The sequence below is a fragment of the Manis pentadactyla genome, chromosome 5 (assembly GCF_030020395.1).
Source record: "Manis pentadactyla isolate mManPen7 chromosome 5, mManPen7.hap1, whole genome shotgun sequence".
Classification (NCBI taxonomy): Eukaryota; Metazoa; Chordata; class Mammalia; order Pholidota; family Manidae; genus Manis; species Manis pentadactyla.
This window is the reverse complement of record NC_080023.1, coordinates 152,403,920-152,428,472: the sequence shown is the minus strand read 5'-3', so window position 1 is coordinate 152,428,472 and position 24,553 is coordinate 152,403,920. Positions and strand designations below refer to the sequence as shown.

The 24,553-nt window shown below is 47.7% G+C and overlaps 1 protein-coding gene across 1 annotated transcript; it reads left to right on the top strand.

Annotated features, from left to right (window-relative positions):
• The first annotated feature begins 2,905 nt into the window (after positions 1-2,905).
• NRSN2 (neurensin 2) lies at positions 2,906-11,223 on the top strand. Its single transcript, XM_036924792.2, has 3 exons — positions 2,906-2,988; positions 5,932-6,126; positions 7,796-11,223. The coding sequence occupies exons 2-3, from the start codon at positions 5,938-5,940 to the stop codon at positions 8,219-8,221; spliced, it is 615 nt and encodes a 204-aa protein (XP_036780687.1). The 5' UTR covers positions 2,906-2,988; positions 5,932-5,937; the 3' UTR covers positions 8,222-11,223.
• The last annotated feature ends 13,330 nt before the right edge of the window (positions 11,224-24,553 follow it).

Below are 24,553 nucleotides of genomic sequence, written 5' to 3'. Positions count from 1 at the left end.
TGCCACATCATGACTGAATGACCTCAGGCAAGTGACTTACCCTCCCAAGACCCAGGGTTTATCATCTGTGAGATGGGAATTATGATAACTCCTCTCTCATAAAGTTACTGAGAAGATAAATTATCCTGGCACATAGTAACACTCAATAAATGACATTCATACCATCATCATTGTCATTATTGATTCTTCCATATCTTTACCACCCTTTAAAAAAATTGTGATAAAATATACATAAAATTTATCATTAGTGACATTTAGTACATTCATAACATTGTACAACTACCACCACTCTTTAGTTCTAGAATATTTTCATCACCCTCAAAGGAAAACCATTAAGCAGTCACTCCTCATTCCTCCCTTCCCCCAACCCCAAGGAATCAATAATCTGTTTTCTTCTATGGATTTTCTGACTCTGGATATTATATATTACATATTTATGGAATTAGACAGTATTTGATCTTTTGTGTCTGCTTCAGCACACTTTTTAAGCCTCTTGTATAACTAAAACCTTCTTCTTTCTCAACAGAGAATGCCTCTTGTTTATTTCCAGAGTATTAGTTTTATCTGATGTCATGTCATCAACTTCTTCCCCTCCTCCCCTATAAACTAATGTAATAGTTATATTAGGGACATTTACGATAATTTATTGAGTTCTTACTTTGTTCCAAGTACTTTGTTGAATGTCTTATATGAACATCTCATTTCACTCTTATAGCCCCTCTGAGAAGTAACTGCTAACATTATCTCTATTTTACAGTCAGGGAGACTGAGACTTAGGTTAAATCATGTAAGCAGCAAGTGACAGAGCCAAGATTCAAACCTGGTTCTTTTTGAGTCCAGAGTTCAACTCACAAGCACCACACTGTATCTCTTCTCAGAAGCCACCCTCCCCACCTTCCCCAGGTCTCAGAGGATCCTGGATCCTTCCTGTGCCAGGTCAAGACCAGCCCGTCCTCCTGTACATTCAACTCCATCCCTTCCCATCGCCTCCCTAACCTCATCCATCCCCTCTCTGTATCATCGGAGGTGAAGCTGATCTCGACAACTGAACTGGAATCATCTGGTCCTTTTTCACTTCCGTGTCTGATGCCTGAACTGGGATGACTCAAAGGCCAAGCTCAGCTGGGACCGTGGTGACTTCGCATGGGTGCTCAGCGTGCCTTTTGCTTCCTCACAGCAGGGCAGCCTCTAAGTAGACAGGCTTTTGCTGGTGTCTCCAGGAGTTAGAGTTCCAGGAGCAGCGCATGCCCTTTTCTGTCCTAGCCTTAGAACTCGGAGCAGCTCTTCCGCTATACTCTATTGGTTGAAGCGGTTACCAGCTCACCCGAGGTACAAAGAGAGGGTACAGAGATCCTACCTCTCTGCAGTTGAAAAATTTGAAGCCATGTTGTTAAACTACCGTAGGTTGTTTCCAATCTTTTGCTATTCCTGTAGCGCATTGTACCCCCTAACGTCTCTTGGGTATGTCCATTTCTCTGCAAGCCCATCTCTGATATGGAGCCTCCTTGCTGATCTCTCTCCTGTCACTCTGGAGCTTTCTATCCTGATTTCCTGAGGGATCAGGAGCCAGAATGATCTTTTCAGAGTGTAAGTCAGATATGTTCCTCCCCTCTTTATGACCCTTCCATAGCTCCCCACCAACTCAGGTTGAAGTCCAAATGCCTTACCTTGGCTTATGGGGCCATAAAAGCATCTCACAGATGCTTGCCTCTCCAGCTTCATTTCTTGTCACCACTCAAAACCTTTAGGTTTGAGCCCCAGCACTTCCTCCCACCTCCCTCTCTGTCTCTGTCTCTCTCTCTCATATAGACACATACACACACACACGTGGTTAAATAGCACATATAAAGCACTTAGACAAACCCTTTGCACATAATGAGAATCAGATATTTACTATTGTTAGTCTGTGGTTAGTATATATTTATCAAGCTGCATACTCACTGCCAAACACCATACCATGTGAGGCACAGGGACACAACAGTGAATGAAAAATGCAAGACGGCCCCATCTTGCAGAGTTCATTCATCCCTGCACCCTCACCCCTAGTGCAAGGAGAGACAGAATGGATGCTCAAGGCATAAAGGCATGTTTGTGCAGTGGTATCTGATGAAGCTCAAAGAGGTGTGGTGACTTTCCCAAGACCACACTGGCACATGTGGGACAAAATGAAGGCTGTGGGCACATGTCAAGGATGAAGCAGACACAGCTGCCTGGCAAGAGCTAGCTCTGCAGGGAGATGGGCCATAGGCCCACACTACCCAGGAAGAAAGAAGTATGGGTAGGTTGGGAGCAAGAACAAGGGAGGCCATCTCATCTTTTCAGAGGGGAAAGCTATCTTCTCTCCCACACCTCTCCCCATAACTCCCTTGTCAAGATAAGTGAGGCTGATCCTGAGCAAGGGTGAGAGAGTGGAGGGAGGATGGGGAGACTCAGCAAGAGGGTAAGAGTTTCAGATCAGATCCTGGTGCCAGCAAGAGAGGACTTCCCTGTAGAGACCCAGTGAGAGTGAGGTGGGGATCACCCATGGGTGGGCTCTCAGCTCGGAGGCGAACATTTGTATATTGGGGTGGGGGCTTTACGAGGGGAATGGAGATCCAGAGAAGGGACTGAGGACTCCGTGAGGAAATGAATGTTCAGGGCAGGCAAGGGTCTTCAGTCAGATGGTGGAGATTAAGGGAGGGATGGCAGGGTCGCCTGAGGAATCTGAAAGATTGCGTGAGGTAGGTCCAGGGAGGTGGTGGGGTCTCCGCAAGGGGCTTGGGGTCTCAGAGAGAGAAGGGAGCTCTGGAAGGGGAAAGAGGCTCGCGATCCTGCGGGAGTCCGCAGTCTGCAGAGCCGGATCTTGGGACAGGCCGGCGCCCCCCCTCACTCCCCCTGCCGGAGCCCCCGCCCCACCCCCGCCCCCGACTGCGGCGCAGGCGCCGAGCTAACGCGCTTTTGCTAGGTTAGCGCTCCGGCTCCCGCACGGCGGAGACAGCAGGCAGAGAGGTGAGCTCAGCCCTGCTCCCCGCGCGGCGCGACCCCACCCCGCCCTCTCCGGGGCTCCGGGGAACCCCCCCTACCTGCCCGCATCCCCAGCCCCAGCCGTGTTCCTCCTCAAGCAGGACGGCGGCGCCAAAGCCCTGGTGTGCTTCGGGGTTTGGGAGGTAGGGTCGCAGGGGACAGAGATCTCACCAGTCCCTTCGCCTCGAAACACCTTAGGGTTGATAGGATGGGCGGAGGCGTCAAATGACAAGACCCCATCCACCTCTCTATTAAAATCCCATTCCCGCCTTTCTGTGCCTGTCTCCCTCTAGGGAAAAGATGCAGTTAATCTCGACTACGGAACGGGTAGTTGGGTCAGAAAAAGTGGTGCGGTGTGGGGTGGAGGGAACAGATAGATTTCCCTGGCCTCACCCCCCAGGAGGGCGCCTCCTGGGGCCTGGGCAGCGCTGGACGATGCAGTGGGCGGGTCTGGGGGGCCTGGACGGGAGAACTGAAGGTGGCCGTGAAAAGGCAAGGGCTTCCATCCATCTTCAGGCCCTTGCGTCTGTCACTTTCCGAAGCCTGCGTCTGCTTCCTTCGCAGCAGTCTCCCACTCCGGACCCGGGAACCCCCTCCTCTTCCATCTCCCTTTTACCGAGCTCCTCCCGCTCCCGCCTAGAGACACCTCCCTGGCAGTTTCTATGGCAACCCACTTCCCGGTGCCCGCTCCGGGTCTTCAGCATCCTCTCCCTCCCTTCCTTCGACCGCCAGACCGCCTCCCAATTTCTCTAAAATGGGAGAAGGAGGGGCCAAACCAAGGGGAAGGCAACGTCAAGGTCACCTTCTCCAGTGCCAGCAGGATTGAGGGATTATGTATATTTGGGGGAGGGGAGCAGTGAATTGCGGGGGAGCAGCTATCCCAGGCCGACAATCCCTAAACCCTCTCCCCACCCCCTGCCCTAGGGTCTTTAGTTAGCTGTAGCTGCACTCACTACGACTGCCCCGCGGGCCCCCATTCATTCTCCCCGCCCAGCCTCCGGAGCGCCCCGGCCGGGGGTGGTTCCCGCACAGGCCACCCTCCGCGGAGCCCCGCCCACCTTCCGGGAGCTCCTGCTCGGTGGCCAGACCTCTCACCCGCTCTCACGTCTTTCGGGTTCGGTCTCCGCCTTCTCTAATTCTGTATTAAAAAAAAACATTATTGTCTTCTTCTTCCCCCTGAGTTGTGGGTTAGGACTGTGGAGAACCACGATTTATAGACAGACGTTAACGAAAGCATGCCTGGGCGCTTGTATGCATCCGTGGCGTTTCCAAGAATCACTCCCAAAATACACTGTGTGTGTGTGTGTGTGTGTGTGTGTGTGTGTGTGTGTGTGTGTGTGTGTGTGTGTGTGTTATGTTTTCCTGTGGCCTGTGTGGCCTGTCTATGGTGTGTATTTCTCTGTGCTGCGTGTGTGGTATATATGTGTCTGGGTGTGTCTCTGTGGTGTTTTTGTGTTTGTGTTGTGTGTCTCAGGTGTGTGTGTGTATGTGCGTCTGTATATGTCTCTCTATGCTGTGCTTGTGTATGTGTGCTGGTGAGTCTCTCTAGGGAATGGAGGGCACCACATTTAATTGGAAATGAGAGGCTACTAGAAATTTGTCTTACCCTTCAGTGTAAGCACATTGCTTTATTTTGTTTGAAGATGGCTCAGAGGGGCTGAGGGCCATCCTGATGTCCAGCAACCCAGTCCTTCCCCACATCCCTCTCCCACTCTGGTTTTAGTCCTACCTGTGGGTAGATAACAAGCACCTGCCATTCCTGAGGTCTCAGTGTCTCCATTTGTGAAAAGAGGGGCTCTTAAAATTGTTGATTACCAGAGTGGGGGTGGGCAAAATAGGTACAGGGGGTCAAAAGGTACAAATTTCCAGTTACAAAATAAATAAGTCACAGGGAGATAAGGTGACTATCGTTAACATGGTGACTATAGTTAACAATACCTTATTGTATCATTGAATGTACGAGAGTAGATCTTAAAAGTTCTCATCACAAGAAAATAATTTTTTGTAACTATGTGCAGTGATGAATATTAACTAGACACTGTGGTGATCATTTTGCAACATATACAAATATGCAATCACTATGTTCTACACCTGAAACTAACAAAATGTTGTTTGTCAATTACCTCAATAAATATTATTTAAAAAAGAGAGGTTTCTCTAGAAATCTAACAGCCCTTGAACCCAAGAACCCCTAATCCTGAGGGCCCCTGACTTTCTCCTAATGTGGAGTCAAGATTTCTTGGGATTTGTCGGTTGTTGCCTTGTGAGGGGCAGCCCTGGGGAGGGCTCTGTTAGGGCCTTGAAGCTTGGGGAGCTCTGCCCGATTGGACAAGTGTCAGTTACCTCCCAGCCTACCTGGAAAGGAGGGAGATTTTGAGAGGTGATGGGGATGACGGACTCTCACTCCAGACACAGGGCTCAAAAAGTTCAGGATAAAAATAATAATGAAGAAATTACCATAGTAATAATCCCAACAGGTGCTATTTCTCAGCAGCAGACCCAGTGGTGTGTGAAACAGGTATATTATTAGCCCTGTTCCACGGAGGAGAAACTGAGGCTTACAGAGGTGAAAGCACTTGTCTGAGGTTACACAGCCAGGAAGAGGTGGAGCTGGGATTCCAATCCAGGCAGTCAGGCTCCACAACCCACAGTCCCAGCCACTGGGTGGCCTCTAGAATAAACAAGCACATTTATTGACACCTACAATTGTCAGGCTCTGGGCTAAGCACTTTTGATCATTGGCTCGTTCGCAGTGTACTTAGTGAAACACAGGCCAGGACTCCAGAAGATCAAGCTGTACTGTGAGTACAGGGTTTCTAAAATGAGAGAAGTGGTTTGGTCGCAAAGATTCAGGGGCCCTGAGAGGGTCACCACAGGCAGCTCTCACTGACTCATCCCTCTGTCCCCTGCACCTTGCTTATCCCACAGGGATCCATGATGCCGAGCTGCGAACGCTCCTGCGGCTGTAGCCGTGGCCCCAATGTGGAAGATGGCAAATGGTATGGGGTCCGCTCCTATCTGCACCTCTTCTATGAGGACTGTGCAGGTACCGCCCTCAGTGATGACCCTGAAGGGCCTCCCGTCCTGTGCCCCCGCCAGGCCTGGCCCTCACTGTGCTGGAAGGTATGGACTGAGTAAGAGCAACTCCTGTGATTTCTTGTGGCTTCTGGGAGGAGATGGGATCAGTGGATGGAAAGGAAAGGGGTGGCATAGTAGTTAGGAGTCTTGCACATTCAAGCAACCTCAAACCCAACTCAAATGCATTTCCAGGGAAAATATTGTTTGTTTTATAGAAGAGACCAGAGGTTTGTGCCTTCGGGTAAAGTTCAATCCAGCAGTTCAAATCATTACACTGAGGACTCAGGATTTCTCTTAGTCTTCAGGCTACACATGGTATCCCTACCCTTGTAGCCCCTGTTAGCCTCAGGCTCTCGCCACATGTTCCCCAGAAGGCTGCCACCATGCTGACCCCTTAGTCTTTCACTTCCCACCATCTAAGGGAAGTCGGGATTTCTTCCCATATTTCCTTCAGAAAAGAAACAATACTCTTCAGTTCTAAAAGTCCTTTCAAGCACTGTATTGGCTCTGATTGGGTCACTTGCCCAGCCCTGAAGCAATTACTATGGCCGAGGGGATAGTATACACCAATTAGCAAGAAGTGGGGTTCATCCCACTTAAGTCTTACTGTGGTTCACAATGATATATTGGGAGTATTGTTGCCTGGGTGGTGAAGACAGGAGAGAAACAATCAATGCCAATACCAGCCAGTAAGAGTGGTCAGGGTGCATTGTGGGGATAAGGTGTGGAGTTGGCAGTGAGCTGAGTTCCTAAAATGGGCATAGCTTTTGCTAAATACTGTAAGGAGACTAAGGCAGAAGGTCCCTCCCTCTCTGCTTTCAAAGGGCTTCACTCTAGTGGGGAGGGGAGGTGCTAACCTGTACATAATGAATGCACAGTCTTAGGCAAGGTGTGCAGAGAATGTCAGGAGAGGAGAGGAAATGCTGTCAGTGAAGACTTCTAGGAGAAAGTGAGTATGTATTTTTTGCCAGGAAGTGTGATTGGCTCTTGGGGACACAGAATTTACAAAGACATGGTCCCTGTTCTCAAGGAGTGCTAGCTGTGGTTCATCAAGTCATTCTGCAAACATTTGCTCAGCTACTACTCTGTACCAGTACTGTAGTAGGTGTGGAAGACACCTAGTGAGCCAAAACAGTCTCTGCTCTCATGGCTCTCAGGGCTCTCAGGGCTCTCAGGGCTCTCAGTCCAGTGGGGCAACCAAACATCACTTACATAGTAACCAAAGTGCACATCTAAGTGTGCACCAAGGTGAATGCACTGAAGAATGAATGGGCACAACGTTTGCATGAGTGCAGAGCCGGGGACCTGACCCAGTCTAAAGGCATCTGGGGAGGCTTCCCTGAGGACGTGAGGTTTGAGATGAGATCTGAGGGATGTGTAGGAGTTAACCTGACAGAGAGCTAGAGGGTAGATGGGACATGGGAATAGGACGAGACCCAAATGGTAATGGAGGGGGACTCAAGTTTGGCAGAAGAAACCTCCTGCTAGGTGGGAGCTGGGAAGGAGATTAATCAAGGGGCCTCAGTATTCCAAATAGAACACGATAGTTTGTGCCCTTTCTCAGTTAGATCTTAGAAGGTATGTTTTGTGATTTTCAACTCTTAAGGTTGGACCAAGTGGTTCCCTTTAAGTCCGTTTGGGATCCAAGGTGATCCCTTGGCCTGGGGATCCCGGCTGACCCTGACTGCTTGCCAATCTGTCTGCCTATCTCTAGATCAGCCTGTCTTCCGGGACCCTCCTTCTGCTGCTGGGTGTGGCAGCCCTGACCACTGGCTATGCGGTGCCTCCCAAGCTGGAGGGCATTGGAGAGGGTGAATTCCTGGTATTGGATCAACGGGCAGCTGACTACAACCGGGCCCTGAGTGCCTGCCGCCTGGCAGGCACAGCCCTCTGTGCGGCAGCCGGGATTCTGCTGGCCATCTGTCTGTTCTGGGCAACAACTGGCTGGCTGAGCCAGGACACCAAGGCAGAACCCCTGGACTCCGAAGCTGATGGCCATGTGGAAGTCTTCGGGGATGAGCCAGAGCAGCACCTGTCCCCAATCTTCCGAGACACCAGTGGCCAATCTTGGTTTTCACCACCCACCAGCCCCTTTGGCCAATCTTCAGTGCAGACCATCCAGCCCAAGCGGGACTCTTGAGCTTCCCACATGGCCTGAGGAGGAGCCAGCCCTGGGGTCTGGACCCTCTCTCTGCCCTGCTACACCTGCCTTCCTATTGTCTCCCTAACTTCTCTCTTCCTTCTAACCCCCCAGAAGGCCTAATTCCGGGTCAGGCAGTCTAGAGCTCAATTCCCCCTGCCCCTTCTCCAGAGATAGGACCCCAACTCACCCAAGATGCCAGCTTTTCCCAGGTCCTCCCCAAATTTCCCACCCTCTTTCAGGGGCAGATAACATCTCCCTCAATCTATCCCTACTCTCCTCGTGTGACTGTGGATAAGCCCTTTCCCCTCTCAGATCATCAGCTCCTGTGTCTGTACTATGAGGGGTTTGGACCAGATTCTAAAGTTCCCTGACTTTCTTATTCTTCCAGGATATAAACATTCCCCTCCATAGGCAAAGGTCAGTGGGGGGAGAGGTGGGGAGTTCCTTCTCATCTACTGGCTCCTCCCTTTGCCAGCTGCACTAGGATACCTCTGGATGGATCAAAGATGCTCACTTGGACTTCCCTTCCAGGATGGTGTGAAGACATTACTACAACCAGGACACCCCCTGCAGGATGTGTTCTACCCACATTCTGGTCAGAGTTGCTCAGTGCCTCCCATTATGGACTGTTATTAAGCCCCACTTTACAGATGAGATGACTGAGAGAGGCTGGCATTCTGCAGGATCTCTGACCCAAATCTTCAGACTCCTTCCGGGAGAGCCCTTGTTCTACAGCTGGAGCAGGGCCCTGTACCTTCCTGGCTTCCAGGGGATCCCAGGGGTGGAGGACAGGGTCAGCCCAGAGAGACTAGCTGGAGGCCAGATGGCCCCAGGGAGTGCATAAGATATTTGGGCATGCATTTAAATGGTCTCTAAGAGCCAGGGGACAGGAGAACTGGGATGTCCTTGCTCCTCAGAATCTGCCCACCTAGAAACCATCATCCATAGGTCCTCACCTTATTCTGTAACAAACGTGGCCCCCTGAAGGCACCGGCGCCACCACCCTGCAGGCTCCCTGGACAGACACAGCACCTCAGTTCTATACCACTAGGGGGAGCTCCAAAACAGCTGGAGATTGGCTCTCCCACCTGCCTGGACCCTCCCGCTGTTTCACCACCAGAGTGGAGGGGCTTCCTGGGAGGGTCCTCAGTCCTCTCCACCAGGCAGGTCCTACCACCCTTTGCCCGGTGCCCCTTCTCATTCTGCACCCCTTCCACCCCACTTTCCCTTTCAATAAACAGCTGGGATGGATACGGTCTTTTCTCCATGACCACTGGGGCATGGGGCATGGGTGGAGACTGTTAGGAGCCCCTACTGTGTGCTGTGCACTTAAATCCATTCTTCCTCATTTGCTCCTGAAGATAACCCATTGAGAAAGAGGACTATTGTACTATTATCTTCATTTTACAGATCATATAACTAATGGTCAGAGAAGTGAAGCCTAAGGCTTTCCCCAGGTGGACTGGAATGCTAGCCTGATGGGAAGGAAATTTCTCGACCTACTGCCCCCATCCCTGAGAGGCCTGAGGGATGTGGGGGAAGTGGGGGAGGTTTCTGGGAGAGATTGCTGGAGCCAAAGGTGAGATCTTGTCCAAGATGGTAAAAACAGCTAACCCCTTTTGGCACTAGGCAGGCGCCTAGCCCTGGTCTCAGTGACTTAGAGATTCCTCATAACAACCAGTGACTTGGGGACTATCCCCAAACCTTGATTCCAGACTCCAGGCTTGCATCTCCAACCTCATTCACCGGCATGCTGAATCTCAGCCCAACCGTCCCAGACTGTTCTTGTCACCCATCCCACTCCGGTCCCTGCCCTCCTTTGCTGTTGGCACCTTAGTGGCAGCTCCAGCCACCTGGCTGCTCCAGTCAAACCCTGGAATCATTCTTGACCCCTCTTTCCTCACACCCTGAATCCAATGCATCAGCTTTTCCTCAACCTTGGAAATACATCCTGTACCCAACCACTTCTTGCTGACCTCAAGGCTAGCTCCCTTGCATGAGCCACTGTCACCTCCCTTCTGGATTATTACATCAGCTTCTCCCCGGTCTCTAGCTTCCCCCTTCCGTGTACTGCCCACTCCCACCCCAAGTATAATCTTTACAGAGCAGCCAGCCAGATCCCATTACAACCTGAATTAGGCCTTGTCCCTCCTCTGCTCAGAACCCTTCATGGCTCCCGCCTCAGAGGAAAAGCCAAAATCCATTCTGTTGCCTACAAGGCCCTACATGATTTACTGACACCCCCTGCCTCCCACTTTCTGGCGTGTGACCCAGGGTCTTTGAGAAGCTGTTAACCTCTGCTGGTGTGCTTTTCCCCAGGCCCTCTCTTGGTCAGTCCCCTCACATCCAAGTCTTTTTGCATAAATGTCACTTTCTCAGCAAGGCCTTCTCTGAGCAGCCTATTTTATTTTATTTTTAAAATTTTTAATTGAAGTATAGTCGACATATTATATTAGTTTCAGGTGTACAATGTAGTGATTCAACAACTATATACATTACAAAATGCTCACCATGATAAATGTAGTTACCATCTGTCACCATACAAAGGTATTAAAATATTGTTGACTATATTCCCTATGCAGCACTTTTCATTCTTGTGACTTATTTATTTTATAACTGGAAGTTTGTACCTCTTAATCCCCTTCACCTATTTTGCTTATTCCCCACCTCTCTCCTCTGGCAACTACCAGTTCTCTGTATTTATGAGTCTGCTGCTTTTGTTTTTGTTGTTTGTTTGCTCATTTATTTTGTGTTATAGATTCCACATATAAATGAAATCAAATGGAATCTCTGACTTATTTCACTTAGCATAATACCCTCTAGGTTCATCTATGTTGTCTCAAATGACAAGATTACATTTTTTATAGTTGAGTAATATTCCATTGGGAATATACCACATCATCTCTATTCATCTGTTGATGGACACTTATGTTGCTTCCATATTTTGGCTATTGTAATTAATGCTTCAATAAACAAAAGAGTGCATATATCTTTTTGAATCTGTGTTTTTGTTTTTTTCAGGTAAATATCCAGAAATGGAATTATTGAATCATCTGGTATTTCTATTTTTTATTTTTTGAGGAAACTATACTGTTTTCCATAGTGGCTGAAAAACCTATTTTAAAATACAACCATGTCCCCATTTCCCATTCCCTGTGCACTTTAGATTTTGGTTTTTGCTTTCCTATAGCATTTATCACCTTTTAATGTACGATATAATTTACCTATTTGATGTATTATTATTGCACATCTACCTCTGCCACAACATGATCTCCACAGAGCAAGGATCTTTGCTTGCTTTGTTTAGTAGCATATCCCAAGTATCTAGAACAGTGCTACCACACAGTAGGTGCTCAATAAAAGTCCGCTGAATAAATCAATCGTAATTGTACAGATGAGGACAGTGAGGCTTAGTGACATTAAGCAATTTACCTGAGGATGCACAAGTAGTAAGTGGCAGACGTCAGATTCAAATGCAGGCTGTCGGGCTCCAGAGTCTGCGGCCTGAGCCACTGACTACATTGTCCCTTGGTTTGAATCCCAGGACTGGGGACACAATATCAAGCGCAAACAAATGTATCCAAATGTTTGTTGCCACAGGGAAACATAAGCACACTGTTAATAGATACTTTTTCCAAAGAAGTTAGAAATTCAAGTTTTTATGTAGTATGTATCCATTTTTAAAACATTAGTATCTGTTTCAAAATGTGACTAGGTACTGTGCAAGACAAAATATTGCCAGGGACAGCTTCAACCCATGAGCAGCTTGTGTGACCTCTGGCCTGGACACTCTGGGTTGGTGCACACAACAGATCAGGACAGGGGTAGAATTTCACACTGACGAGTAGGCCCAGAACATGGAGCTAAACCTCTACCCCAGAATATTTTTGTCATATTAGATTTCCTTCCCAATTTCCACAGCAGAAGCCAACCTTTGTCTGTAACTCTAATAAATCTCAGGCTTCCACACAGCCCAGTCCCTGTAGGGCATCCCATTTCAGAGAAGCAGAATCCAATATCAAAAATTAATTCCAAATAATGCCAACTGTCACTCAAATCCTTGAAAAATATCAGAGGTTCAGTTTCACTTTCATACATTGCTAGTGGGATATGTACTGGGTTTGAATACTGTTTCCCAAAAGTTCATGTCCACCTAGAATCTGTGAATGTGACCTTATTTGGAAAATGGGGTCTTTCCAGATATAATAAAGTTAAGATGAGGTCATATTGGATTAAGATAGGCCCTAATCCAGTGACTGGTATCCTAATAAGAAGAGGGAAATTTGGACATGACACACCCAGAGGGAAAATAGTCATATGAAGATGCAAGCAGAGACTGGAGTGATGTGTCTACAAGTCAAGGAACACCAAGGGTTGCCTGTAAGCACCAGAAGCTAGAAGAGACAAAGAAGGATTCTTCCCTCCAGCCTTCATAGGGAGCATGGCCTTGCCAATACCTTGATTTCAGACTTCTGATCTCCAGAGCTACAAGATGTCCTGGATTTCTGTTGTTTTAAGCCACCTATATCATGGCACTTTGTACAGCAGCTCTAGGAAATAATACATTGCATAAACTGGTACAGCCTACAAAAGAGGATATTGTTGGGCAATATCCAGTGAAAAATACACATGCCCTTTGATCCTTCCCTCTTGTGCAGGGGTATCTGTAGGTTAAATTCTACACATTGGAACACTGCAGCATTGTTTCCAACAGAAAACATTTGGAAACAACCTAAGTGTTCATTTGGCAGGGAATTAGTCAATAAAGCATAGCATAAGAAAAATTCTTAATCACAATATAAGCTGGTCACGGAGATGGTAGCACAGCATGGAGAATATAGCCAATGATTCTGTAACATCTTCCTATGTTGACAGATAGTAACTGCACTAGTTGGGGTGAGGATTTAATAATGTGGGTAACTCGTGAAACACTTTGTTGTATACTTGAAAATCTAATTTAATCCTCAAAAAAATACAATAAAGCATGGCACAGTCCATACTGGCACAGGATGTAATCAAAGGAGAACGTTCTTATGTACTGATCTAGATTAATCTCCAAGTTATGTTGTTAGGAGAAGAGGTGCAAGGTACAGAATACTATGAATACTTTCAATCCATTTGTGTAAAAGGAATATTTATGGACATTCCTTGTACATACATAAAATCTCTATTGACTTTGTTTGCCTTTTGGTAGGAGACTAGGACCTGAGTGGCTAGGAATAGGGGTGGAGAGAGACATACCACATATTCCACCCATTTAAAATTTTGAACCATGTGGAATGTATTATATTTTTTAAAATAATTAGCTTTAAATTAAAAAAAAAAGAATATACAGTTGACCCTTGAAGAACACAGAATTGAACTGCACCAGTCCACTTATATGTGGATTCTTTTCAATATCTATATCGGAAAATTTTTTTCAAGATTTGCCACAATTTGAAAAAAGCTTTCTTTTCTCTAGCTTAATTTGTTGTAAGAATACAGCGCATAATACACATAATATATAAAATATGTATAAATTGGTTGTTTATATTATCGGTAAGCCTTCTGATCAGCAGTAGGGTATTTATGAATAATTTAAGTTTGGGGTAAGTCAAAAGTATATGCAATTTTTGACTGCACAGGGGAGTCAGTGCCCCTAAACCCTGTGTTTTTTAAGGATCACCTGTAATTGACTGAACACATTTAATAAATGGGGGAAAAGGGCCAAATCTTCTTTACAGAAGAATTCTAATAAATACAGAGCATTAATAGAAATAGAAAAATCACCCCTTGCATGGCACAGCAATAATTGCAGCAGACAAAATCCACCTATGAATGATGATATTAGTGAGTGAAACTTTATGGTGAAAGAGGATATTTGCATAGCCTTAAAGTATGTCTGGCCCAAATATTGATGAATTTCTGGGGGGTTTTAACATGTGTCACAAGTTCTTTGATGCTCCACCTCCCTGCAGTGAGGCTTACTCCCTTTTCCTTGAGTGTAAGCTGGACTGAGCAACCGGCTGCCCTCCGATAGCACGTGGAAAGGGCGAGAGACTGCGCAGTGGAGAAATCTGTCAAGCAGGCACCACTCTAACCAAATGATCACAGTTTGTGCCACCAGCAGCAAGCCTTGTCATTATTGTAAACCCCTGAAATGACATGATGAGCGCATTTCACCTGTGGGGTGTTCTTCCCCATCATGGGAAAACCATGGGCAAACCCAAATCGAAGGACATGCTACAAAACATGTGACTGTCACTCTTCAAAAGTGTCAAGGTCACCAAAGACAAGGAAAGGCCAAGAACTGTCACCAACTGGAGGAGAATAAGGGGACATGGCTGGAGGGTATATAGGAACTCTCTGTACTGTCTTTGCACCTCTTCCACAAATCTACAATTATTTGTTTTTTAGAAGTTGAAAAAGACAATTGTCTGGTCAAGATGGAGTAACAGGAATCAGATTTCCCACCCCCCACCTGAAAGAACCAAAAGATGGCCCAGGAAACAGATGAATGGCAGGAGCCCTACAGGCCCCGGCTGACCTCCCTGAGGGTTTTCAGGCCTCGGCAGAGGTTTCAGCACTCTCTCCACACATCATGAAACAAGTCGACAGAAAATCAGTAGAGTACAGAGGATTTGAACAACACTATCGTCCAACTTAACCTAGTTGACATGAAAAGGGTGCGCCACCCAACCAGAGCAGAATAGACAAGGCCTGGGGCCTTGCTGGCCCTTGGAGGCCCCAGGGACACACAGGGGACAAACAGACACAGAACCCATAGCTGCCTCAGGGTGCCCTCTAGTGTTCTTTTGAGGTTTTGGCAGCTCCGTATTTGACAGCTTCCCTACCTTAGAGGGCAGCTGCTTCCGTTGTTAGCCTGCATTCCCTCCCCTCTGAGTCCCTCCCCTCTCTGAGATGGGGAGACCTGAGAGAGGCAGAAGGGCTGGGTCCATCTTTTGCTTTCCTCCTGTTTGTCCCAGAGCCTGAGCCCCCAGCCCCCCATAACCCGGAGGCTGCCCCTCCCTCCTGCTGAGTCCTGCATACCCTCTCCCATCCTTGCTGACCCAGGGGACTAGGTTATTTCTCAAACTCAGCTTCAGAGGAGCTCCACCGCCTCACCTCCAACTGGATCAAAGAAGGGGTGATCTGGGGCCACTGCCTGGCCTCTGGAGGAACTGTGCCAGGGTAGGAAACTGAGATGCCTCAGGGTGAGAAAAAGAAACAAAGGGATTCTCATGTGGTTGGGGGAGGCGTTCATGGGATGGTGAGGGAGACAGCGCCATCTGTGGGGAGTCCAAGAGCAGACTGTCAGCCATATTCATGCCCCAAACTCTTGGTCCCAAATTTTGTTGAGAGTGGGTCGAGAGGGAAGCAGTATGCCAGGGTTCTAGTCACTGTGAGCTTGGGCAATTTCTTAACCTCTCTGAGTCTCAGTTTCTCAGTCTCTAAAATAGAGACAATGAGGATGCCAATCTCTTGTGATTGTTTGAAGAACTAATGAGCTTACCACAGTGCCTGGCACAGAGAAGTGTCCAACTGAAGTGCCTAGCTATTGTTACACCAGAGGAGAAATCAGAGGTTCAGAATTAGCAGGCAATGCACAGGTTGTAATTATGGACGACTCTGATGTGGTCTGCCCCCCAGAATCTCACAGTCCAGTGGAAAGGACAGTCCTGTAGAAAGACAACGGCGGTAAAATGGAGCAAGTACTGTAGCTGAAGGACAATGCGATGTCATATCACAGAGGACAGATGCAAGGAGATTCGGAGCACAGCACATGGAGCACCTGTCTGTGCCAGGCTCCTGCTGGTGCACCTTTAATCCTCACACCACCATCACATGGGTACTTTGCTCTCCGACTCACAGAAAAGGAGACAGCACCTAGTGCTGGAGCATCCTGTCCAAGTTCACATGGGTGAGATCTGAACCCAAACTGTTCTGGTCTAGAAAGTCCCAGACCTCTGGCATCTACAGATGCAGAAATGACTCCAATCCCCATAGAGTCTACCAATTAACCAACCTGAAAGGGGATGGGTCCTACTCCTAACCCCACTTACAGGTCTGCATAGACATAGGCAAATGTATGCACATCTATCCAGATAAACACCAATTCTTGCCCACGACAAATGCTCAGAAAACCCTCTGGAAAACCACCCCCAGAATGAAGTGCACTGTTGGAAAAAAATAATCAGCCCAAATGAACTCAGACACATGGGTCCATTTTTTTTTTTTTTTGTGGGCATCTCTCATATTTATTGATCAAATAGTTGTTAACCACAATAAATTTCTGTATAGGGGGGTCAATACTCAATGCACAATCATTAATCCACCCCAAGCCTAATTTTTTTCGTCAGTCTCCAATCTTCTGATGCATAACGAACAAATTCTTACATGGAGTACAAATTCTTACAATAATGAATAAGTTACATGGTGAACAGTGCAAGGGCAGTCATCACAGAAGCTTTCGGTTTTGTTCATGCATTATGAACTATACACAGTCAGTTCAAATATGAATATTCATTTGATTTTTAAACTTGATTTATATGTGGATACCACATTTCTCTATTATTATTATTTTTAATAAAATGCTGAAGTGGTAGGTAGATAGGAGATAAAGGTAGAAAACAGAGTTTAGTGTTGTAAGAGAGCAAATGTAGATGATCAGGTGTGTGCCTGTAGACTATGTGTTAATCCGAGCTAGACGAGGGCAATAAACATCCATGTATGCAGAAGATTTCTCTCAGAACATGAGGGGGGAGGTTCTAAGCCTCACCTCTGCTGCTCCCCATTTTCTCACCAGATGGCCCCCTGCGACTGTGCCTGTCTTAGGTTGTTCCTCCCTTGAGGAACATGGGTCCATTTTTAAATTGGTGGAGCCATACACAGGCCTGGGTGTAATAAACATGTCACAAGCCCAGGTGCACACCAATATACACTCATGTGCATACCAGCAGGTGTGTAAATTATGAGGATAGACCTGAAGACATACTGACACACTCAGTGTGTAATTGCACTTAAACTCTGCTAATCATTTTTTTTAGGAGCTACATCTACTGAGTATCTTACTCTACAAGTGAAGATAAGGCTCAGAGAAGTGAAGTGGCTTGCCCAAGGTCACACAGCTAGTAAATGGCTGGGATTCCAACCCTGGTCCTGTAATATTGTGCAAGACGTCTGTCTCCACTGCTGTGCAGATGTGTTCGTGAACAAACAGATGTGCCGTGGCTGGAGTCCTGTGTTGACATTCCCTGTGACCTTGTACTTATCAGATCCTGTCCTTGGCCACATTCTCACCTGTCTGTTCATAGGTGCGCTCTGTGGGCCTGTGTGTGAAGGACCAGTGACTTTGGCCTGGCTCCAGGTCTTAGCCTGGGTTGGCGTCACCCACGGATGTGAGCTTGCTGTCTCAGCCTTGCCAAGCCCAGAGTACATGACTCAAAACTAAGCCCTGGGCCCCAGGCCATCAGAAGCCTGGTGATGGAAGAACTCATAGGATTTCATAAGCATCTGGCCCAGGAATGTGATCAGGGAGGGAAGAGAAGAGAAGAAAACAGGATGTCCACGGGGTGTGCACCCAGGCAGGGTCCACGGGGAAGAGCTGCCAGGACTTGGCCTCTGACAGGCACTCAGCAGATGCACACTGTATGTGGGGTGGTGGAGAGGGGGCATCAGGACAGCAGCATCGCTGGTCATGGGGGCCCCAGAGGAGGCAGTGAGGGATTGAATAAAGGAAAGGGTAATAAATTAAAGATGTTAAGAAGAAGGGAGTGAATTCATCTTTTCCACAAATCATGAGTACCTGCTCTGGGCTGGCCCTGGGGGTGCTTGGCAGACAAAGTGGACACAGTCCTGCCATTGCAAAGCTGAGAGCCTGGGAAACTGGATCCTTCACTGACCTGCAGAGTGATTAAGCCAGTGTGAGCAGTCATCAGTGTGTCTGGGGAAAAAAGTGTGCAAGACAGGTGTGTGTGCTCACACAAGCATCTGCACAGCCAAAGCATATGGTCTGTGAGCCCAAGTACAGCCTTGTTTGTCCCCTGCCAGGCCTCCATTTGCCCCTGTCCCGCCCTATGTCAGAGCTGCTCTTATCAGTCACAGGACAAGGCCTCCTCAGCCCAGACCCTGGACCCCAGGGATAAAGACCTCCCAGCAGACAGACCTCTGGTGGCCCTCACTGTAGGCCTCTCGACTAGCAGCCCAAGGTGTGAGGACCACACACAGCCCAAGGCCACTGCCCTGGTGCCCAAGGGTGTGGGCTGCACCCACATTCCAGAAAGTGCCCCAGGGAGGTCCACACAGGTATGTGAATGACCCCTTGGCCACTGAGTGCTCACTCTGGGCACAGGCACTGTGCTAAGTGCTTTGGAGACACACTGACACTGATCAGCAGAGAGACCTTGGACATGTCAGCCTCTCTGAGCCCCTGCTTCTAATCTTAAAAATGGGGTGACAATAGCCCATTCCGATCTTGTTATAATAACCATGCATCATGATCCCAATAGTCATGATTGTTTTTCCAGAGTCCTTGTTTTCCCAGCTATGTTGTGTATTCCTCAACAGCATTGCTTGGGTCTCTTATCTCTGTTTTTCTCATGGCACTTCATTACATAGGACTTTAAGAATTGCTAATCAAGATTGTTTATTCCCCCAAAATAATGATAGCCATTAGCATTTATATAATAATAATAATACACAGCAATTTTGAGCTTGTATTATATATCAGGCATTGTGCTGAGCACTTAAAATTAATTCATTCAACAATTATTCATTAAATACCCAGGAAGTGCCAGGCTGTGTGCTATAGCATCCCTGCTCTTAGTGGGGGCAAGAGGGACAGACAATAAGCAATTTAACTCACGAATGAGATCATTTCAAACCTTGACAAGGGCATAAACTAAGAGTACGACAGGGACTGGGTGGTCATGATGCCTCATGAGTAGTCAGGGATGGCCTCCCTGAGGAGGTGACATTTGACCTGAGACCTGAAGGAGGAGGAAGAGGCAGGGAAGATGTAGGAAAAGTTCCCAGGCAGACAGAACAGCAAGTGCAAAGGCCCCGAGGCAGGAAGAATTTGGTTTGTTCAAGACTAGAAAAAAGGGAGCATGGCTGGGGCAGATGGGTCAAGGTGGGAATGGATTTAGGAATGAGTCAGCAAGACTAGTGGGGTTGAGCTCCTTGATTATCATTTCAACCTTCCAGACAAGAGAACGGATGCACTTAGGGGGCAAGTGACAGGCCCAACATCACATGGCTCCAGACCCAGACTTTTTTTCCTTTACTCCAGGGCTACCACAGAGAGACATATTCATGTGATACACACCAATATATGCACATCGGCACACATGTACACACACACACACACTCTGCATGCTGACCCACTGTGAACAGGTGTAGGCTTGACGGTCACTCAGCATCAGACTAGTAGAGATAGCCTGAGTCTAACATTTTCCTTGGTGTCTTGTGGGGCCAGGTAGGAAGACCAGACATCACCTTAGCCAGCATTTTAGAAACTTTGAGCCAATGAAAGGTTAAGTGTCAGGAAGAGGGAAAAGTTTCCTAACATAGGGGGCAGGAACTCTGAGGTGGTCTGTGGGAGTGCAGAGTGGCTGGAGATGACAGAGATGTGGCAGCCCAAGGGCACATCCGGGAGGAGGGAGGGAGCCAGGAAGAGAAGAAGCAGGGGGAGTTGAGACTCTTCTCAGAAGCTGTGCTCCTGCCAGGCCATCTGCCTGGCCTCCTCTCCCTGCTAAGATGGGGCATTCGCTTCCCACCCAGGCAGCCTGGGCAGTGCTGACCTTGAGATGTTCCTCTTCCCCATCTGCCCTTGTGGCTGTACAGTGTGAAAAGATTCATTCATCAGAACAAGAGCAACATCACGGAAGCTGCATGAAGACCCTTTCATTTTTCTGAATCAGAATCAGGAGCTGGGCCTGGAATTTAGATAAGGAGTTAGGATGGGAAAAGTTGGGTGCCCAGTCAGTGACCAAATCAAAGCTCAGTCTGGGGCCAGGGTCAGGATTTAGCCATGGCTGGGGACAGTGATCAAGGTCCAGGCTATGTCCAAGCTTTCAGGTCAGAGTTCAGCGGGAGTCCAAAGTCAGGGAATAGGGCTCATTCTGCGACCAGAGTCAAGGATCAGGGCTCAGTCAGTGTCCAGGGCACCGACCTCTCAGACTTCCTGGGATCCTGATTCTCTCCTTGACCTTGCAGCTGGGAGGAGGAGGGAGCCTCTGGGTGGGTTGGCTCTGGACAGATTCAGGAGCACCTTCTAGCCTGAAGTGCCACAACTCAGGCAGATGAGCAGCACCTGCCTCAAACCCTCCCCTCCATCCTCTTGTCTAACCAGCTCACTCCCTGAGGGCAAGACCTGGCTCAGTGTCCCTCATGAGGCTAACAGTCCTCACTGGCACCTCAGGGGACCAGAGCAGGGTAGGGGCTGTGGGGCCGGGCTCTTTGCCTGCCCTGGAAGGGCGCTTTGCACAGGGATTTCTGATGCAACAGGCTGCTGGCTGAGCACCTTGGCACCCCCTCCTACTCCTCATCCCACCCCACCCAAGCTTTTCTCAGAAAGGGAAGGGCATGGCAGTGGCCTGGACTGAACACACATAATCCCTTCCTTCCCTGGCTCTGATGGCTTCAGGACCAGCACGAGGCAGGCAGGAAGGAAGGCTGGCGGGCAGGGATGGGATGACTCAGCATCTAAGCAATGACTCCAGTGTTGGGTTGGCTCTGGCCTGGGGCTGGTGGGGGGCTCCTTCCTCCTCCCAGCTGGAATGTCCCGGGCACAATCAGGATCCCTGAAAGTTTGAGAGTCCCACCCCTGCCATACACAACCCAGCAGTAATTATGTGGCTGAGCCCAGAGGGGAACTGGTGGCTGCGCAAGGACACCTAACTGTCAGCCAGACAGAACAGCAAACCAGTTTCCTCTTGCAGTCTCCAGCTCCTCCCACCACCGGCTGGGGAAAGGACCCCTCACCCTGGAGGAGGGCCTGGGCCTCCCCCAAAGCTTTCAGTCAGTGTCTCAGAGGCTCCTCACATAATGGATGGACATGGGCTTCAGAACCACGCAGATCCGGGGAACCCCCTTGGCTTGCTGTGTGATCCTGGACAGGTTACTTCTGCTTTCTGACACCTGGCTTTCTCATTTGTAAAAAGAGCATAAATTCATCCTTAGTCACAGGGTTGTGGTTGGGATTATATGAGAAGGCAGCTGAAGGACACTGCCTGCCAGGCCTGCCATATGGGGCATGCTTGGGAAATGGGTCCTTACCTCTCCCCTTGCCTTCAGCTCTCAAGGGGTGTGTGTTGGGGTTGGTGGGTGGCAGCAGCCCGGGCTGGGTGGAAATAACGTTAACCACTTATTATCAAGTGCTTACCAGTGCCAGGAACTCTTCTAAGCACTTCACAGGTATTAACTCATTTACCCCTCTGTTTAATCCAATGACAGTTTCCTGTAACAACAAGCAGTTCAGTGACCCTCTCAGGAAGGTACTGTCATCAGTTCCATTGTATAGATGAGGGGCCTGGGTCTCAGAGTAGCTAAGGGACTTGCCCAGCGTCATACTAGTACAGGCCAAGAAAGTGGCATAATGCGGTAAACAAAGACCACCAGGCTTTAAGCCAGATGGACTGGCTCCTAATCCCACTGCCCCCTCACTCCTTAGGCCAGTGATGTCACCTCTCTGAGCCCCAGTTTCCTCATCTGTTTCCAGGGGTAAAACAGCAACTTGGGAGGAAGGTTTGAGGATGCAGTGAGATGATGTAAGGGAAACACCCACAAACGGCCATGGTCCATCCATAGGCACAAGAATCACATTCTTCAAGAACACCTGGGCTCACAGGGCAGAGCAGGGTCACCCAGCAGGGCTGTGCCTACCACTGGGCCACTGCTGGGCTGATGCTGTACCCAGGTACTGGCCTTCCTACCATTCCTGGGGCCCAGACTGTGCCAGATTCAGATAATGAAAGATTTCTGCAAAGCCCCTGGGAGGCCCCAGAGAAAGGGGAGGTGTCCAGTATCCTACTAAGGGCTCCCCAAGAGAAGCACAGGCCTAGAGCTGCAACTCTTGAATCACACCATCCTTCCCAAATTGACTGTCCCAAATCCATTTACATATCTGTATTATTAATTCCATAAAGTTTATCTTTCAGTCAGCTCATTTTCAAAAACTTAGGTAAATTTATTTAAAATGGAAAATTTAAATCACTGACCTCACATGGAAAGTCACTATCATTGGACATAAAGAAGAAGTAACCATAAAAGTATTTAAATACAAGGAAAGCAAAACAAGATTCTTAAATTCTAGCTAACTCCTGATTCTTACTGACAACGCTGAGCTGAGCCCTGCTCTCTGTTCCTCCACAAGTCAGGTATTAAAGACATACGGGGGCTGTTAAATGAGACTTTCTCTCCCAGTAATTAGAGGAACAGGAAGAAAAGCAAAAGGAAATATGTGGGTCACAACATGATTCAATGTTATTTAATAGTCTCTTGAGACTCTAAAATCACCTGGCATCCTACCTCTGGTGTTCATTTTATATTTTGGAAAACACTGACCTAATCTAACTCTCTCTTCCTGTTTTACAGATAAGAAAACTAAGGCCCCCAAGGGGAGGTGGCGTGCCTTCATCTCACCGAGTCAGTGACTTCAACCAGACCTACTCCCACAGAACTCTTTCCAAGGCATCAGGGCCCTTCCATGAGGAAAAAGTTTTAAGGACACCAGTGGTGGGATTTCAGGCATGTAGCAGGCACCCGCGGCTCTGGGTGGGAAGGAGGGGGGCAGGGCGGCTCCTGTTACAGCAGTCCTCAGCCCATCCCCTTCTGCCCTCTCAGAGCGCAGCGCTCCTGAGATCTCCCCACAGTGTGGAGGGCCATCAGAACTACAGCAAATAGACATGCAGCCTGCTTGGCTCAAGCACCTGGGTAGAGGGATGTTCTGAGCCTGGAGAGAAGGATGTTTGTGAAAATGAAACTCTCTCTCCAGGAAAATGCACATTTTTTTCTATTTAATTTGGGGGGTGAGTGTCGTCATTTCTTTTCTCACTTTTTAACACATACTTATATAGCATTTATATTCCAGATGCTTCACAAATATTAAGTCATTGAATCCCTATGACAAACCAATGAAGTGGCTGTTATTATCTGTTTTACAAATGAGGAAACTGAGGCACAGAAAGCTTAAATAACTTATCCAAAATCTCACCACTCAGAGATAGTAAGATGTAAACCCAGGAAATGTGGTTTGACTATGACATGAGGATGCTTTAACACATTTAATCCTGAAGACTACAATGCAAAGTAGGTATAATGAATCCCATTTTACAGATGCAGAAACTGAGGCTCAAGGCTATTCGACACCTGACAAAGCACTCAGGGCTACTGTAGACCCGACAGGTCTTCACTTCTCAGCTATTTCCCTGCACCATGTGTCAGGAATTCTTGGTCTGGGGTTGTGCTACTCATTACGGTACCATTTACTACATGGCTACTGAGCATTTGAAATATGGCTAGTGTGACTGAAAAACTGAGTTTTTCATTTTATTGAAATTTAATTTTAAAACAGGCAAAATGTTTTTTTCCCATTAAACACAATTTAAATGTTTGGGTAGGACAACATTTCACTTTAACCACTGAATTTTAGCTTCCATGCTGATTTATGTCCCAACTAGTTGTAAAATATATACCAGATTTAGAAGACATTATTATGAAAATATTTTAGATGACCTCATTAGTAATACTTTATTATCTGGTGAAATGATAATATGCTAGATATATAGGACTAAATAGAATATATCCTTAAGTTAATTTCATCTGTTTCTTTTTATTCTTCTTTAATGCATGACTAGGAAATTTATAGGTGGCTTGTATTGTGTTCTACTGGAAAGGGCTGGTCTAGGGAATTGGGATTTGACAAGGATCCCAAACCTGGGGGACATGCCCAGGGAGCAGTTCCAGAGACCATACCCACGAGTCCAGGGGGAGGCTACCTGTTGCAGAGGTTGTGAAATATCCCAGGACAGCATGCCCAGGTTCAAATGTCAAGTCTGTTTCATAAGTGGTCTTAAGGTAAGTCCCTCACCATGATTCATCTGTAGAATGGAGGTGACAGGGCTCAACTCAGTTCCTTAGGTGCCTCAGGGCCATTGCACTTTCTTTTTCTCTGTGTCCTATCACATCTTCGCAAGTCTCGCCCCTTCTCTTCCTTAAAAATCTTAATTTAAACATCATCGTCCTGCTGAGCCCTAATGAAAATAACCACTCCTCAGTTGCAAAGAACTCATCTGTCCTATTTAATCAAGAAAATACCTGACACGTATAAGCTACATGAAATGATCTGGG

Excerpts from the sequence above, each read along its gene's own strand:
- NRSN2 (XM_036924792.2), top strand. The coding sequence starts at position 5,938 with ATGATGCCGAGCTGCGAACGCTCCTGCGGCTGTAGCCGTGGCCCCAAT. Across the intron at positions 6,127-7,795 it reads GGCCCTCACTGTGCTGGAAG|ATCAGCCTGTCTTCCGGGAC; the intron begins GTATGGACTGAG and ends GCCTATCTCTAG.